Source organism: Gigantopelta aegis, chromosome 10 (genome assembly GCF_016097555.1).
Source record: "Gigantopelta aegis isolate Gae_Host chromosome 10, Gae_host_genome, whole genome shotgun sequence".
NCBI lineage: Eukaryota > Metazoa > Mollusca > Gastropoda > Neomphalida > Peltospiridae > Gigantopelta > Gigantopelta aegis.
In genome coordinates, this window is record NC_054708.1 from 61,708,300 (window position 1) to 61,727,161 (window position 18,862).

An 18,862-nucleotide genomic window follows, 5' to 3' on the forward strand; every position below is an offset into this window, starting at 1 on the left:
TTTTATGGGACACTCCAAGCCTGATTTTAAAATGATTAACCCACCGACAGGGATCGATCCCACACTGACTGTGCATCGAACAAGCACTTTACCACTGGGCTACATCCCGCCCCTCAGCACTTGTGAAAGATTTATGTCTGTAAGTTATGATGAACTGTCAAGGAGGCCTACCTTTTCCTGGAGTTTTTTCACGATCTCGGGCGTGAAGTGCGGCAGCTGTTTGAGGTAAGAATCCTTGCTCCACATGGCCTGTGTGGTCATCTGTGCCAGCTCCATCGCAGCCAGCGCCGGACTCAGCCAGCCGTTACTACTCAACACATCCACACATGCCTGGATTAGACGCACAGCCTGCACAGAACAAACAAATAAATACAGGATTAAAAGATGGAAATGTAATAGGTAAACTTATATATTTTTTTTAATATCTATTCAATATTATTTCCATGTCTCTGGATTTATAGCACATCCTTCAGGCGAACAAAAATAAAGGATTAAAAGAAGGAAATGTAACCAATTAATATATTGTAACAGATCCGATTCAGTGTTATTTTCACATGATTGAATTTACTGAACAGCCTGTGCTGAAAGATTTACATAAATGTAGAATTAAAAGAAGAAAAAAACACCCAAGCTTTGTACAAATCTGAAATATCCATTAAATCTTATTAGAGTGAAAAATAACCCAGCACAATTAAAAGATAAAAAACATCCCATTTTTAAAGCTGAATTGTGGAGAAACGTATGCAACACAGAACACAGAAAATTTTCAGAAAACCAGTTTATTATGGTATCTATTAATGGTAAAAGTATAAACAAGGAGTAAGGCATGCAGTTACTAAGATAAGGTATATTCCTCACTTAAGATTTTGTGTATAAATAAATGCCATCATTAGTTTTACATTCTACATGCTGTACATGTTACCTTGTTAAGAATGTCTTCTGTGTCTGACTGCAGTTCGGCAGAGAGCTGCATGCGCGACAGATGGGCCTGCAGCAGGAGATTCGTCTTCAGGTGAGGGTCGTTAAACTTCGGGTTCAACAACTTGTTGGGCAGACGAGCCGACAGCTGAAACAGAAAACACTCTTTGTTAACACATTCTAAAAATGACAAGTAGAAATAAAGTTTTATTATTTGACTTTCAGTATAAGTAAAAGTGAATGTTGGAAAATAGTATATTTTCAAAAATTTCATCTATTCACTACATCCTCGCTCCAGCCAGTGCACCACGACTGGTACATCAAAGGCCATGGTATGTGCTATCCTGTCTATAGGATGGTGCATATAAAAGATCCCTTGCTGTTAATCGAAAAGAGTAACCCATGAAGTGGCGACAGCAGGTTTCCTCCCTCAATATCTGTGTGGTCCTTAACCATATATCCGTAAATAAAATGTGTTGAGTGCGTCGTTAAATAAAACATTTCCTTCCTTCCTTCCTTCCTTCCTATTCACTACATCGTTATTTCTTTCCTTTAAAAAACAACTCCACATGAATACTGTTAGCTGGAAATAGCTTACAATGACCAACTCGGGACAATCCCTTTAATTTTGTACCACAAAAATCTAACATTTGTTTTGTTTAACACCACCACTGGAGCACATTGATTTATTAATCGGCTATTGGATGTCAAACATTTAGTCATTTTGACATAGTCTTAGAGAGGAAACCTGCTACATTTTTCCATTAGTAGCAAAGGATCTTTTATATGCACCATCCCACAGCCTTTGATATACCAGTCATGGTAAACTGGCTGGAACGAGAAACAGCCTAATGGGCCCACTGACAGGGATCGATCCTAGACCAACCGTGCACTTTATCACTGGGCTACGTCCCGCCCCAACACAAATCAACACACAAAAGCCAAACTGTCTGACACACTGACCTGTCTGAGGATGGAATCTTCCCCATGTCGGATTGGAATGTTTTCATACTCTGCCGCACTCGAGATAATCTCTATCAGACCTTTTATCTTCGTCTTGTTGTTGAGAGACATGCTGAACAATTCTGAAACAACATTCAAAAACATCTGAAATACTGTTTTTTACATCAACTAAACATCTGAGATACTGTTTTCACATCAACTAAACATCTGAAATACTGTTTTCATATCAACTAAACATCTGAAATGTTTTCACATCAACTAAACATCTGAAATAATGTTTTCACATCAACTAAACATCTGTAATACTGTTTTCACATCATTAAACATCTGAAATACTATTTTCATATCAACTAAACATCTGAAATAATGTTTTCACACAACTAAACATCTGAAATAATGTTTTCACATAAACTAAACATCTGAAATGTTTTCACACCAATTAAACATCTGAAATACTTTTTTCACATCAACTAAACATCTAAAATACTGTTTTCATAACAACTAAATATTTCAAATATTACCGCTTTTCAGTTTATTTGCATATGTGTACAACGTACAATGGAACAAAAGCTGTAGAACACAAGTACTCACCAATAGTTGTGTAGTTGATGTAGTAGTAGGCAGCGATCATACCGAGGTTGAGTGGAGCCACATCCATATCTTCCTCCACACTGATGCACTGAAACAAGAACAATCAATCATAAAATGTACAAAGCCTGGTTTTCTTAGACACAGGTGCTTTAAGCAATGTGAATATATGTAGTTACACACCTGTAAAGACTAGAATATGTTTTGTAAATTTGGCCCTGATACTTCAATGCTTAAGATTTGCCATTACTGATAATTTAAACAAGAAGTTATAAGCAATGTGTAATTTAACTGCAAAACGTTAAAAATAGCAAACAAATATTTTACATTACTTAATAACTATGACATTATGAAAAAATTAAAGTTTTTATCTTTGACTGAAATGTTACAAAGATTACATTAAAAAAAAAATTTGAAAAAATCTGAAACACCCCCCCCCCCCCAACCCAGCCTGTACTCGTATAATATTGGTTACCTTTGACTGCTCCAGATCATTGATTGTGTTCTCCACAATTTCAGACAGATGATCGGACAAGTGACGATGAGACACACCTGAAAAAACAACAAAAACATACCTTGTAGATAACCTCATAAATCAATAATATATTTCAAATGTTTATAATGCTTCAAATGTCTGGCATCTTATTTATAAATGTTTAATAACCTGGACTGATGCCTGGGGTTAGTTATGCACTCAGTTCCTTTCACTGTTTGAAAAGAAAAGACTGGTCAAACTGAATGCTGTCTCGGCCTGAATAGGGGTCATATATTCATTAGTCTAACCTTCATTTCATTTAATTTCTACTTATTTCTGTGCTTATATCCAATTAAACGTTCAAGCACCCTGTCCTGGGATCACCCTTCAGTTATCTGGATAGTCTGTTATTGGTTAGTTGTTAGTGGCCAGTGGTTAGCAACAAAGACCTTCCCAATAAGTGGGAGGCACTACCTGGATGCAAACCCAGTACCTAACAGCCTTATGTCTGATGGCTTAACCACTACACACCACTAATGCCAGTACTGTCTAAAATTGAAATATTTTTAAAATACAGTTGACAGCCTGTTCTAATCCCTTTAACCAGGCATCTGATACCCATTTAAAAACAACAGCTGAAAATTGTTTTAAAGAGCTAAAAAAAAACCTAATTTAAAACCATTCTTAAATGGAGGTGATTTTTCAGCATCTCCTTTCAAATCTATCTACTTTGTAAAAAAAATATTTTATCCAAAGCTTTAATCAGATAAAACACTGAAAAATCACATCCCTGCTTTCCCTATTATGGAAGGAAATGGTTTATTTAACGACACACTCAACACATTTTATTTACGGTTATATGGCGTCAGATTCCCTATTAAAGACGGAAATCAGACGAACCTTGCAGATTGTAGTAATTTGGGTTCTGTGTCATGCGGCGATAGATGAACGTCCACGTGAGATAGTCGACCGCGTCCTGCTTGTTCTCCATGGTCTTGGTAACGATCTCGGCGTTGAAGTGGTCGTGGAGACAATGGTCCAGATGACTCTCGACGGGCAGGGGCTCATACAAGAACTTCTTGAAGAATTCCTTCTTAGAACTCTGACACAAGATTACAGCCTTACCTGCAGCAATCAAATAACGGAAACAGTTTTACCGTAAACAATGAAAAATTATGTACACAAATATACTAAACATTAGAAGAAAACAAAAGAGAAGTCAAGATGGGTGTTTTTTAATGCATAGCAGGCTTTTACCTAGAAAATAATTTGAGTGTAATTAAATTTTTAAAAAAATAAAAAAATCTAACTATCTGTATTATATGTTGTTATGGGTTAAAAATATTTTGAAATTGGACACTGAATTTCACAATTTTTAAACAGCTGTTCTTTTACTATACTTTTAATAAAATTTAAAAAATGATTCGAATAAATTCCAAGATTTTATGGTACATAATTTTACCTTTCGTACCCTCTGGCAAAAATCCTGCATACATAAAATTCAAATTTCAATATTAGTCAACATTTAAAACTATGTCATTCTATCCGAATGAATGCGAAAGCTGAAGTGAGGTGGGGTGATTAAAATGTATTTTAACATATTTATTGAACATTTTGGAGCTAATCAATGCTAATGATTAATTTCCTAAGAACTGGTCACATATTATTAGGGGCGGGACATAGTCCAGTGGTAAAGTGCTCACTTGATGCACAGTCGCTTTGGGATCGATCCCTGTCGGTGGGCCCATTGGGCTATTTCTCGTTCTGTCCAGTGCACCACGACTGGTGTGGTATGTGCTATCCCATCTGTGATATGGTGCATATAAAAGATCCCTTGCTACTATTGGAAAAAATGTAGCGGGTTTCCTCTCTATGACTGTGTCAAAATGACCATATGTTTGACATCCAACAGCCGATGATTAATAAATCTAGTGCTCTAGTGGTGTCGTTAAAAAAAGAAAAAAAAGAAAAAAAGGTCAGATATTAAGCAGCGACTCACCTTCCTTGTCTATCAGTGTTCGGTTAGCTCGGCCTATCATCTGAAGGACGTCAGTCACAGGATAGTCTTCATAGCTAAGAAAATAAGAAATTATTTCATGTTTTAATTTTAATTTTTCTAAACTATTCTGAAAAAAAAATACCATTAAAAATACTTTTATCTCAATCAAACCTGTGGTTAATAAGATACAAATTTTATCAGCCAGCATATGCCTACTTGTATATATCTGAGGTTGAAAACAGATGATTTGGATTTTAATGTACTTTAACTAAAGAAACAAATAAAATACACCACCAAAAACAAACCCACACCTACAACAAAAATACACTTCTACATGTACTGAATTACGACTTTCGGTCAGAATAAAATACACTTATATGCAGGAATTTGATTAATATAATATGCAGGAGTTTTAGTGCATATGAATGTCATGAAATACACTTACGAATGTGATAAATTCAACTTACGAGTGAGTTTTGCCATCATAGTACTGTGTATCCATGACAATGACCAAGTGTGCAGCCATGTTCATGCCCCAGGTGAGATTCCGCGAGGCCACGATGACCTGTATCGCTCCACTGGTGAACAGCTGTTCCACGACCTTCCTCTCCATCTCGTTCAGACCTTCATGCATGTAAGCAACACCATTTGTTAGGGTTTCCTTCAACGTCTGAAAAATCAAACAAGCAAAATTTTACCACTCAAACTCAAGACAAACATATGTAATAAAATGTCCTACTTAATTAACTGAACAATTAAAAATACTGTAAAACTCAGTTATTAACATCAGCTGGCAAAAAAGGAAATACAGTAATACAGATAGCTACAAAAACCACCAGGTGTAACTGATTTAGATATCTGGTTAAATCTTCCCACTGACAAACTTAAGTTCTTCCAAGAAGTTGAGGCTAAGATGTAAAAATTAATGCTTCATGCATTTGCAATTCTTGCATTTTATAACTTACAAGGTCGTGTAATGGTTGTTATATATTCTTCCAAGAAGTTGAGGCTAAGATGTAAAAATTAATGCTTCATGCATTTGCAATTCTTGCATTTTATAACTTACAAGGTCGTGTAATGGTTGTTATCAGTTTGACAATTAGCATAATGGAATAAATGAATAAATGAATGAATGAATGAATGAATTATTGAATGAATGAATGTACAAATGTATGTTTAACAACACCTCAGCATAAAAATGCACATTCACTATTGGGTATCAAACGAAGCACGGAATTACAAGACTAAAATAAAGACTCACTTTGTCAGTAATTTTTTCCAGGAATGGTTCCAAATCCTGCTCAGTAACATGAAGGAAACGACTTGTTGGTTTATCGTCGGGACCGGTGGACATTTCAGCAGCTGTGAACGTCAGAACGTCTATGGCCGTGAGTCGAGTCTGTTTCCTGGACGGCACAAACATGATGACAGGTTTCTTGGGCGAGTGTCTCAAAATACACTGATATGCTGGCTTCGCCATGGCGATGATACGTGATGTATTGTGAGAGATATTGAAACCCTGCAAATGAATATCACTGTATTTCTTCAAATAGGTTGCTAAAATTTTATTATTTAAACTGAATTCATATTCTCAAAAACATTTAAATAATGTATATATTTTTTTTTATCTAAAAATATATATAAACAGAAATCATGTCAATTAGGCCAACATATATTTTAAAGGTTAAAAAAAAAAGTTATAATAAAATATTTATTTAAATTTTCATTTAAAAATTGAACAAAACCTGAAGAACATACCATTTCCATTCCATTAGAGAAAGAAGAAACAACAGCACTGTGAGCAGGAGAATCTCTCCGACAGTAAAATGTACAAACCTGAATGTGTAACTCGAGTGGCACTGGTCGCACGTTGGGGTGGAAGTTGAAAAACGACGTGGTTCCACAACCAAGCCACTGAGCTACATCCTTGGCGTTGGACAGAGATGAGCTGAGGGCAATGATCCTAATGTTCCTCTCCAGCTGGGATGAGATGTAACGCATTCGAGAGCAGATCACCTCCAGTACAGGCTGCAAGCAAAGATACATTACTCAAAGAACATTATTAAAACAGGTTGTAAGGAAAGAAAGAGATGTTTTATTTAACGACTCACTCAAAACATTTTATTCACAGTTATATGGCGTCAGACATATGGTTAATGACCACACAGATATTGAGAGAGGAAACCCGCTGTCGCCACTTCATGGGCTACTCTTTTCGATTAGCAGCAAGGGATCTTTTATATGCACCATCCCACAGACAGGGTAGTAAATACCACGGCCTTTGATATACCAGTCGTGATGCACTGACTGGAATGAGATATAGCCCAATGAGCTCACTGATGGGGATCGAACCCAAACCGACCACACATCGAGCAAGCACTTTACCAGTGGGCTACATACTGCCCCAGGTTGTAAGGAGGCGAAGTGGTAACATTTCCTCCATGACCCATCCCAGTTATAACAATGTAACCATTTTACTATTAATATAACTACAAATAGAGCTCTGATGAGTAAAAAAACCCAAAAAAACAAATTAACTTGGGAACCCAATGCAGGCTTTAATTTACTACTGAAAAACTTTGAGTTTGATAAAAAAAATTAATAATAGGCCAAGTGAAATTTTTTTAATGGAAAGACAATAAAATTAGTCTTAGATATGTTCCTTACTGTTCCTTTTAAGAAATGTATAAATTAAAAAGAAGGTTGGGTGGAAACAAACTTACAAACATGATTGTGATCAGTATTAATTTACATAACATGACTACCACCATGTCAAATAATACCATCTAACCTAAAACAAACAAAACTTTTAATAATAAAAAGAAAACTTGTGACTTTTCAAAGTGAAATTAGACATTGGATTTAATTGATTCATTTGTCTATAGGTAGGACTAAACCAAATAACTTCCAGCTAGGTCAAAGTATGAGATGCACCTAACGATTGATAGAGAAATTAACATCACAAGTCCTGGTGATAAATGCGAGTGTGTTGATTGTAAAAAAAAAGTTTCATCTGGACAAAACATGTATGCAATTTGATTTCATCTAGTACCACTGTGTCAAGTAGCCTTGTGCTTGAAACATGTATGGGGTACCTGTAAAACAAGTACTCAAATTTTGTGCAGAACTAGGGTAGTCATAGACGCTACCTGTTATCTCTGAAATGAGCAGCATGACCCCCAATTGTTTCCGATTCACCAGAGTATGACAAATATTTTGAAAAGTCACTAGCCACAGGGCTAGTGGGTTTGTGAAAACCACTAGCCCACCAAAATAAAGCACTAGCCCAAATTCCTGATCAATTATAACTGGATTTTTATATAATTTTTGTAACATCACACATTTACGAGTATAACAGTAAAATAAAACAAACACTTAAATCATGTTGTAACTTTCAGTTTTTTGTCGTGTTGTACGTTTTGTCTTTTGTCAAGTGTGATCCATCGTCATTGTCCCGTTTTCGTTTTTGCCCTTCCCCCGGGGAAAAATAATTGAGCAAACTCTTGGTTGGTATCTAAACACACTATCAAAATAATTAAATTTAAATGAGGATACGACAGTGTGACACACAGTAATAGATGGATCAGTGTATTTGGTAGGCCTGGGAACTGGGAAACTCTATTAACATGCCCCTATCCACAAGGGTTCAGGCACGCCCGCCCCGGATTCAGCCTCCGACTTCGCCAGTGACCGACTCCGGGGCGGGTTTGGTAGGCCTAGTTGGTTATATATTTAGGGCCTACTATTTATGTCGCCAGGAACGGTGATGCCAAATACAGGGCATTATTCCGTATCAGACCGATATCAAAAGAATATAACGGCGACATCTAATCCGTTGTTAATTGATGAACAAAAAAGGTATTATCTTGTATCGGCAGCTGTGACGTATTATCCAAACTGCTACACGTAATAGGCCAAGCCGAGTCATTGCATATGCGGTTACCATTAAAGTAAATTGTTTTCCTGATTGCCGATAACCACGTTAGCGAAATGTTAAATTAAAAAACAATAGGTAAACAAGACAAACACTGAAATTCAAAGCATGGCTGGGGTTTATTTGATTGAGATTAACCTGTCGTCGCGATTGGCGATTTCCAAGTTCTTAGCCTAAAACATATATGTGCGAGATTAACTACCACGTGACGTGTCTAACCAATCAAAACACGCATGTCATTAGACTTTATTTCCTGTGCCAGAAACTTGAAAGGGAAAGGTAAACAATGCATGCTGTAACTGACGATGTAGAGATAGCATGTTACTGCAGTTTGCAGACCTAGCTCAAGTGGATTATTATTATATACTGATTGCGTTGTTGATATTATTCGATGACAAACGTCACAATCAAATTTATTAAACGAAATTTCAGCCGAGAGAAAAAGAAAGAAAGAAAGAAAAAAAACCACGATCGAGCGATGACGAGAGGAGGGGGGAAACCACTAGCCCGCAGGGGCTACTGGTTTTGCGTTTCTCACTAGCCCGAACTTAAAAACCACTAGCCATGGGCGTCGGGCTAGCGGATTTGTCGAACTCTGGATTCACTTTAAGAGTGAGGGGTGTAGTATTTATATCCGTGGTGTTTATGTTGAATGCAGGTAGGAGTTTTAGCCACATATGTTACTACTGTCATCTATGGGATTTGATTTGGTAGTATACACCCAGTAAAAGTAAAATGAGATTTTGAGCACAAATTTTATTTATGGTTATATGGCGTCAGACATATGGCTAAGGACCACACAGATACTGAGAGGGGAAACCTGCTGTCGCCACTTCATGGACTACTCTTTCCGATTTGCACCATCCCACAGACAGGATAGTACATACCACGACCTTTGTTACAATGTACCAGCAGTGCCAAACTGCTAAACTTGTTTCTGTTGGTACATGATGCCACAGTTAATTAAACTCACTCCAATTTCTCCTCCAATCAGATGCAGCTCATCCACAATGAACAGGTTGACATTCTGCACATTTTTTCGCTGTTTCCATCGGCGAGACAACACATCCCACTTCTCTGGAGTGCTGATAATGATGTTGCCCTACAGATGAATAAAAAGAAATTTGAAGTGCTAAGTCGACGAGCATTCTGAGAGTATTATTAAAGCAACACATGTCCAGGGGCAGATTATGCTTTAAGTAAGGGAGGGGTTTTCCGAAACAATATGTAAATCTTTATAATTTTTAACTATAAATTTTACGTGGACATCAATTTAGATCTACATGGTGGGGTTGTTGGGTTTTTTTAGCGGGGTGGGGTGGGGGTTTCGTGCAACTGGGAAACCCCCCATAATCCACCCCTGATGTCCCCATATTGATTAAACATGTTTCAAATTCTATTTATATTTCATGCTACTAATATATGTAGATAACCAGTTTTTGGTTGGGGGTTTTAAATATCTGATATAAGTATTTCATATTAACATTCATCCAGTGGAAGTAACTCACCTTTGCAAGAAGTTTAAGATCTGTGCTTGTCTCCCCTGTCAGAAGTACTACTTTCTTTCCAAGCTGAACACCAAACTTATTGTGCCAGTCAGCATAAACCTGCAATAAGAAATACCTCACTAGAATAGAAAGGAAAGGAATGTTTGTCTGAAGACACCTCAGCACATTTTAAACTATAGCAACTTGGTCAGTTTATTTCAATCTTTGCTCTAGAGAATGTTTTGGGCTATTTTCTTTAACGAAACCACTAGAGTACATTGATTTATTAATCATCATCGGCTATTGGATGTCAACCTGCTTGAGAGAAAGAGATGAAACCCACTGTCACTACATAGGTTTCTAATGATAAAGCAGCAGGGATCTTTTATATGCACTTTTCCACAGACAAGATAGTACAAAGCACGGCTTTTGATGTACCAGTTGTGAGGCACTGATTTTGACATGAAAACAGTCCGAGTCCACTGAGGGTGATCTATCTCAAGACTCATCGTACCTCAGGAATGCACTCTACCACTGAGCTACATTCAGCCCCAAACAGCTCACTAAAAAAAATCCATTGAGCAGTACACTCAATTTAATCTTACAACAAAATGAGAATACTAGAGAAAGAAAACACTTTAAAACAATTTAAAAGAATAATATAATCAAAATTTTAACAAAGTAGCAAAAAATCCCGTCAAAAATGTTATTCCATTTTTGAGTTAATATAAATTGCTTTTGATTAACACAATTATTACGGAAACTGTAAAAAATTGTATTTTGTTTTCTAATTTTGAATTTATTATTGGGCATCAGCTGTTAGCTTCATGGTCATAATATGACAAGAGATGTACTAGTACTTGGTCAACATAATTTATGCCAGAATCAACTAATCTTAACTTTTATGTTCTTAAAAATACCCTTCTGAACAAAGAAATGTATGCACTTTATGGCCTAAGTTAAAGATTTTAGAGTAAACTTTTAAAAATATAATTAGTCTAGATTCAAACTTAAGAATGTAATCTTGTATCTGTTGTGCCAAGGTTCTGAGAGGAGCCACACAGACACTTTTGAACAAAGAAATATAGGTACTTTATTGCAGTCTTTTAAAAATAATTAAGTCTAGATTCAAACTTGAGAATGTGATCTTGTACCTGTTGTGCCAAACCTTTAGTGAAGCCACACAGACACACTTTTGAACAAAGAAATACTTAACAGTCTTTTAAAATAATTAAGTATACATTCAAACTTGAGAATGTGATCTAGTACCTGTTGCGCCAAGGCCTCGAGAGGAGCCACATAGACACAGCGTCCCTCAGTGTGTTGGGAGAACATTCGGAGAATTCCAAACTCGCCACAGATTGTCTTACCACTTCCCGTCGGGGCTCCTACGAACACATTGTCAACACTGTTGTAGATGGCATTGAACACTGAAATAAACAAAGAAAGAAATGCTTTATTTAACAACGCACTCAACACATTTTATTTATGGTTATATGGCCTCAGACATATAGTTAAGGAGCACAAAGATATTGAGGGAGGAAACCCGCTGTCGCCACTTCATGGGCTACTCTCTCCGATTAGCAGCAAGGAATCTTTTATATGCACCATCCCACAGACAGGATAGTACATAACACGGCCTTTATTACACCAGTTGTGGAGCACTGGCTGGAATGAGAAATAACACAATGGGTCCACCGACAGGGATCGATCCTAGACCAACCGTGCATCAAGCGAACGCTTTACCACTCAGCTACATCACGCCCCCCATAAGTTTAGATTGCACCAGAGTTGAGGTGATAACAGGAGTGCCCCAAATAAGCAAGCTCACATTAAGTACAACCACGCTAACCTAAAAACATTCACATCAAAAACAGTGAAACGTTAAGCTGCAATTTTATTAAAATAATTTGAAATGCAATTCTTAATATTTACAACTCTTTACTAGCTGTTAATAACATTACTGCACTAAAAAGATCTCTGTTGCTCAGAACAGACAAGATGCCTGATCTGTCCAAATTAGTGACACCCAAAGCCCTAAACTACAAGTATGCAAAAAGGTAATTAAAAAAATATAAAAGAAATTTTGTTTAAAAAAAAGTTGAATGACCAAGACAGTCTGTATCCTTTAGTACAAAGAACTAGGCTTTAAAATATATACACACACTTCCAGACATGTGATTGTCATTCGTGAATAAAAAAACAATAACCTGGAGAAAGTAAGTTATAAGAGAGGATGAGGCTTACTTACCCTGTGTCTGAATGGGATTGAAAAACGGAAACTTGTCCACGTAGAGCGTTTCAAATGTCGAGTTTCTCAGGGCAGACACGGGCAACGGCTGAAGATCGAGCAACTCGGTGGGTGGGGGGTATTTTTCAGGGAGGATCAAGTGACGGAATGAAACTGGAAGCTGAGTCTCTGCACCTGATGGGATAACATTTGAAAGGTGAGTAGTTTAAAATTAACAAGTTTGCTTTGTTTAACGACACTACTAGAGCACATTGATTTATGAGTAATTTAAGCATCTTTTACTCTCTAGGTATCAAGTCATACAAAGTCATATCAAAGCAATTTCTTGTTTCAGAAGGAAGGAATTTTTTTTTATTTAATGATGCACTCAACACATTTTATTTACGGTTATATGGCATCATACATATGGTTGAGGACCACACAGATATTGAGAGGAAATCTGCTGTCACCACTGTATGGGCTACTCTTTTCGATTAACAGCAAGGGATCTTTTACATGCACCATCCCAGAGACAGGATGGTACATACCACAGCCTTTGTTACACCAGTTGTGAACACTGGCTGGAATGAAAAATAGCCCAATGGGTCAACCAACAGGGATCAATCCTAGACTGATCACACATCAAGCGAAAGCTTTACCACTGGTCTACACCCTGCCCCTTCTTGTTTCAGATTCCAGGGAGTGTTGGAAATTATTATGTAAAATGTTTACATGGCAACTGAATCAAACAAATAGAGCTCTAATAAAAGTTAAAACTCTTTATTTACTTTTATGTCAAAAAGCTTGAGTATTCATCTTCCAAAATTAAACTGAACCACATTCACAAGTCATTTTCCCCATCTAGTAATAGCTGGTACATGTTAGTGGACAGTTTTCTGATTGGGCTAGTGAATTCCTAGTTTGTGATAGTAGATATATTTATTGGGCAGGTAAATTCTTTGCTTAGGCTAGTTGATGTTTTGGGGGCAGGGGGTGGGAGCTAGTGGCTTTTTGGTTTGGGCTAGTATGTTATTTTGGGGGTTGTAGTTAATTCTTGTATTGGTCTCATGGAAATTAGTTTTATTACCATATCACAAGGGCCACTAGCACATATGTTTATAAGAACTGTTTCTCTTTTATACTTTATTTATTGATGTATAAGTCACAAATTGTATAAAATTGCATACCATGTCCACATACAACACAACTTGTTTGGTTCAAAATAAAAATAAAAATAAATCAGTTTCTAACATCCCATTTGATGCAATGTGATTTTCCGAAGTTTATCGAAGGATAACATTCATTTTTTGGGGCGACATCATCCAATCAGAATAGAGTAAATTGTATAACAGCGGAAAGTTTGTCATTACAGTGAAACTTCTCAAAACCGGACCCTCTGTAAACTGGAATTCCATCAAAACTATGTTTTTTATAGTCCCTTTTTAAATATCTGTGCAGAAAAGAACCTCTCTAAACCGGATACCTCTTAAAACCAGACTTTTTACTTGGTCCCTGTATATCATCATACCCCTATATATATATATATATATATATACTGAAACAAAAATAGAAACTTGATTTTATTATAAAATGCCCTACAACAACACACTGCAACCTGAGGTAACTTAATTGTTATATTATGCTGTGCCCAGCTGTTGACCTGACATTTCACATACACATACTAGTCATGCGAGATGTTGCACATGCACGGTCTGTTTTGTGAAAAGCATGAAATTCACGTACATAATGTCATGTGACCACCACACCTTTGCTAATTCCGGTGCCGATGTTTACACAAACTTCTACGGTCTATGAGAAGATGTTGCAGAGCTGTAGTAGAAGCTCGAGGTGGTCACACACGTTACTGACTGTAATCGACTTACTAATCCGTCACTTGTTATTTTGAAAATTAATACCCCCATGACGTCATGATGCTTACTGCTTAAATAAAGTAATGGACACTCGCACGGTTTTGTTGTTGTGTCGTTTATACTCAAAGGATACTATCATCGACAACCCTTGTTCTTAAACTTCTATTAATTTATCCCTGTCCTATATGTATTCCAAGTCAAGTTTCTTTTTTGTTTCAGTATATCTATATTCAAGTCGACAAACGAGTACTAACCAATCCACTTGTCTGACAAGACTCGGATGAAGTACTGAGGTGGAAGCGGCTCGAACACTGGTACAAAGAACTTCACTGAATGTTCATCCTGAACAAACTTGCTGCAAACATTACACAAACAATATTAACATACAGAATAAAATCAAGCAAATTCATGGGCCTACAATCTACTCTTTCCCTTCAGACTTTTAAAATGCCACTTATCTTATAATTTAAATAGTAATGTTTGCAAGAAATCAGAAATTAAAGTTTAAAAAAAATCTGGAAACTTTAATGTTGGTAGTCGTGTACTGATACTGGTCCTAAGGTTAGAGTTGCACAATGACTTAAATTGGAGGCCCCCATTCAGAATGTATGCCAAGGATCAGCCTAACCAGATTGTAAGTCTGAATGGAGAATACCGAACATGGATGGAAAACTTGGAAACACTGCATAAACTATTAAAAATCCAGAATTCCGAATAAATCTTGAAAACGTTCATCTCTAAAGATATCTATAACAAGAGTTAGAATAAAATTTTAAAAATAATGATATGAAGATATCATAGTGGTGTGACAAACATTGAATAAAAGCATGTAACTTTGTGTTGACGGCAGGAAAGTTTGTTTTCACCGACCTTTTCAGCAGGAAGTATTCATGATGTAGAATGACTTCACTGTCGACATCCTCAACCAGAATCCAGAAAGCCTGATGATATCAAAGAAACTATCATGAACACAAACTTATATAAATAAGTAAACTACAGGGCTCGAACTTAACGAAGGCACTGGCGGCAATTGCCCTCATTGAGATATAAATTGACGTCGGTAAAGCTCCTCAATAATGGCAATATGTATACAACTGGTATACATTATCTGCCAATATTTACCACTTGCACAATTAAAAATATGTCTACATACAGCAAAATAACCTTTCAGTTATGTTTATTTGCTGCAAATGTCACATTTTAAAAAATCGGTGGACTATTTCACCCATGGCAATTCTTTTTTAAATTGCCATGGGAGACAAATTCTTACGTTTGAGGCCTGAACTATTTTTACATAAACATTCTGAGATCTTTCAAAATGTATTACAAATGTCTCAGTAGGACTTAATAATGTCAAGTGTATGTCTCAGTAAATTTAGTCAACAAAAACATTATAATAACAATAACTGAGCCTCAAAAACTTCACTAATGAACAATACTTTATACAAACTATACAGTTAACAAACTAGCCAATTACAATGACATGAAAATCAACAGAAAATCAGTATTTAAGACTTCTTTGGCATTAACCTTTTTCATATCACCTATGTTCAAGGGCTATACTGCCATAAAAATAGGCCAGTCAAGCTTTATCTGTAACTTTACCCAGATAGCTGTAGTGTGCGCCAAGGACAGGGTCCTTGAATCTTAATTGGATATAACCATGAATAAATAAACTGAATTTAAAAGGTTTCCTTACTTCTGAATTTCCGTGTATTTTCTCTTCCCACTGGAAGTCGGGCGTGATGGTGAGCTCGACGCGGAGTGTGGAGCGTGTGATAGGCTGGATGTGAACAGACAGCTCTAGCTTGGGGAACTGGTGGATGTGCTTGCTTATCAGCTTGCCCATCTTCGGCATGCGGATCAGCTCCCCAATCTCATTGTGGTTTAGGTCATACAGTCGCTCAAAGGAAAAGTTCTTCTTCTCAATCTTCTTGATGGCTTCTTCGGGAATTTTCTTGAACTGTCGAAGTGGAGACATTGACTGCCACCTGGATCAACAACAAAGAACAGAATTCAGAAAGTATTAGGTCAGTTTTTATATTTATAAATTAAATTGTACATTAAGGTTAAACAGAAATGATAAAATATAAACATTATTTTTATTGCCTATTCTTTTTCTTTGAAGTCCACTACCTCTTGATAATAAATTATTCTAATAAATGAGGTTCCATTTTGTATCATCTTTATGTCCAGAATGAAATAATTTTCATTTGTGATAAGCCTTAGTGAGTGCCAATAAATTTTAGTTCACAACAGATATAAAACAGATATGAAACATCCATAGGTGCAACTATAAACCAAGATTCATTGATCAACAACTTATAGTTTGTTACACACAAATCTAAAACTTGACACTTTAATGCAAGAGTTGATGCCACTGTCGCCAGAGAAATTAATACCTATATCTAGCATTTTGAACTTTGTAAAAATGTGACACAAAAATTAAAGCTTACATTCTTTTGTTGCACATCTTGCAGAGAGCGAGGCACTTGTCGGCTAGCTGTGCCCAGCCACGGTGCAGCACGATCTCGAAGATGGCGCGGATGAGCCGTCCTGCCGACTGTGTGATGTACACCATGTCGGACATCAGAGCGAAGCCCTCCAGCTTCAACTGAGAGATGTACGCCTGCAGCAACACGTTCACCTGAAACACAAACCTCTTCAGTTTATTATAACTATTGTGTGTTATAGTCAGTCACATCCTCACATAAAACATTATTACAACTCTATTGTGTGTTATAGTCAGTCACATCCTCACATAAAACAATATTACAACTCTATTGTGTGTTATAGTCAGTCACATCCTCACATAAAACATTATTACAACTCTATTATGTGTTATAGTCGGTCACATCCTCATACCAAAAATTATTACAACTCTATTGTGTGTTATAGTCAGTCACATCCTCACATAAAACATTATTACAACTCTATTGTGTGTTATAGTCAGTCACATCCTCATACAAAAATGTTTTTTGTAAATAATTTCAGTTTAGTGTGAAAAGTTAAAAGCTTGTTTTGTTTAATGACACCACTAGAGCACATTGATTTATTAATCATCGGCTATTGGATGCCAAACATTTGGTAATTTTGATGTCAGTTTGGTTTGACGTAAGAAGAAAATAAGTGTTTTGGAAATAACAAAAAACTACTCTTTGTGTGTGCAATTTACAAAACAATCGTCTCAGAAATAAATAACTTGTGGTAAATTTCATAGTATGAAAAATGAAAAAAGGCGACATCTGATGGAAGGACTATAGGCCAACTCGAGAAAGTTGAGGTTTTTTTTTAATTTCTACAATTTGTGGAGTTTTTAAAACCACTACAATATAGCACGAAGTATGGTACTGAAAAAAAAAAGGTTTTAAAAAGAATTCCATGGAATTAAATGTCCTGCCTACTATCAAAATGTTTGGGTGCATTGTGATGACATCCGTAGGCGCATCTATAAACCAAGTTTCACTGACCCAGGACTTGTAGTTTGTGAGAAACTGATCTAAACTCAAAACTTTTAACGAAAAAGTTGTCGGAAAAGTAATACCCATCTCTCACCTTTTTACTTCACAAGGGCAAATAAAAAAAAACCCAAACATATGCTTGATGCATATGACAATGATGACCAAGTATACACAGAGGCTAGCACACACTTCCTCTTCAACTTACCTAGCTTGATACTTACAATATATGCTTTCTTTTTTAACTTCTGCTTTTTGTGAATTCCAATATTTCAGGGAAAGTACTTGGACTGTATTATAGCATACAGTGGAATCTAGTTATTTTGTTACAATTTCAGTTTGTCTATAGAAAAAAGTCAAATTCCATACAATTATCATGTGATGTGGAACAAACCTTAGCACTTGGTTCCTCAATGCTTTCTTTGATTGGAATAGGAACTCTCTCAAGAAGTTTCAGCAGTTCCAGTTTCTCTTCCTAGAACAGCAAATTTAACATCACTATTACAAGACGGTAAACTATTACAACACAATGTTAGCTGTTTTATAAGCTTTCTCCAAACTATTATCATTAGTGTTTTATTGTAACTCATTCTGGCATAAAACAAAAATACATGATTGTTCGTTTCATTTGCACATCACTTCATTTTTGTGTAAGCCATTTTTCATAAAATGTTATGCATTATGTTGAGGACATCCTTTACAATGGTGTAATGGACTAAAATAAAATGGGTGACATAAATGTTTTGGGGCTAAAACCCGACTTACTATACAGGTAGTGAAGTATTCATTTCATTTGCCCATTACTCATGTAAGTAATTTATTTATATAAATTATTCTTAAATAAAAAGGATTACATTTGTTTTCTTTATTTGCTACAACCGGACTCACTATACAGGTAGTGCAGTATTTAGTATTGTGATTAATTCAACTGCTAGTCAT

General features: G+C 36.2%; 1 protein-coding gene across 1 annotated transcript in view; it reads right to left on the reverse strand.

The window, feature by feature from the left end:
* Positions 1–18,862, reverse strand: part of LOC121384512 (U5 small nuclear ribonucleoprotein 200 kDa helicase-like) — a 56,152-nt gene that overhangs the window by 10,322 nt on the left and 26,968 nt on the right. The window contains exons 25-43 of the mRNA XM_041514925.1: positions 18,318–18,398; positions 16,922–17,112; positions 16,165–16,456; positions 15,336–15,406; positions 14,720–14,820; positions 12,616–12,789; positions 11,634–11,794; positions 10,386–10,484; positions 9,851–9,979; positions 6,780–6,971; positions 6,205–6,462; positions 5,411–5,613; positions 4,944–5,017; positions 3,845–4,069; positions 2,945–3,021; positions 2,473–2,560; positions 1,882–2,003; positions 923–1,066; positions 172–348 (exon numbers count right to left, since the gene is read on the reverse strand). Of these exons, the coding sequence (XP_041370859.1) occupies positions 172–348; positions 923–1,066; positions 1,882–2,003; positions 2,473–2,560; positions 2,945–3,021; positions 3,845–4,069; positions 4,944–5,017; positions 5,411–5,613; positions 6,205–6,462; positions 6,780–6,971; positions 9,851–9,979; positions 10,386–10,484; positions 11,634–11,794; positions 12,616–12,789; positions 14,720–14,820; positions 15,336–15,406; positions 16,165–16,456; positions 16,922–17,112; positions 18,318–18,398 (2,859 nt within the window). The remainder of the gene's footprint in view (positions 1–171; positions 349–922; positions 1,067–1,881; positions 2,004–2,472; positions 2,561–2,944; positions 3,022–3,844; positions 4,070–4,943; positions 5,018–5,410; positions 5,614–6,204; positions 6,463–6,779; positions 6,972–9,850; positions 9,980–10,385; positions 10,485–11,633; positions 11,795–12,615; positions 12,790–14,719; positions 14,821–15,335; positions 15,407–16,164; positions 16,457–16,921; positions 17,113–18,317; positions 18,399–18,862) is intronic.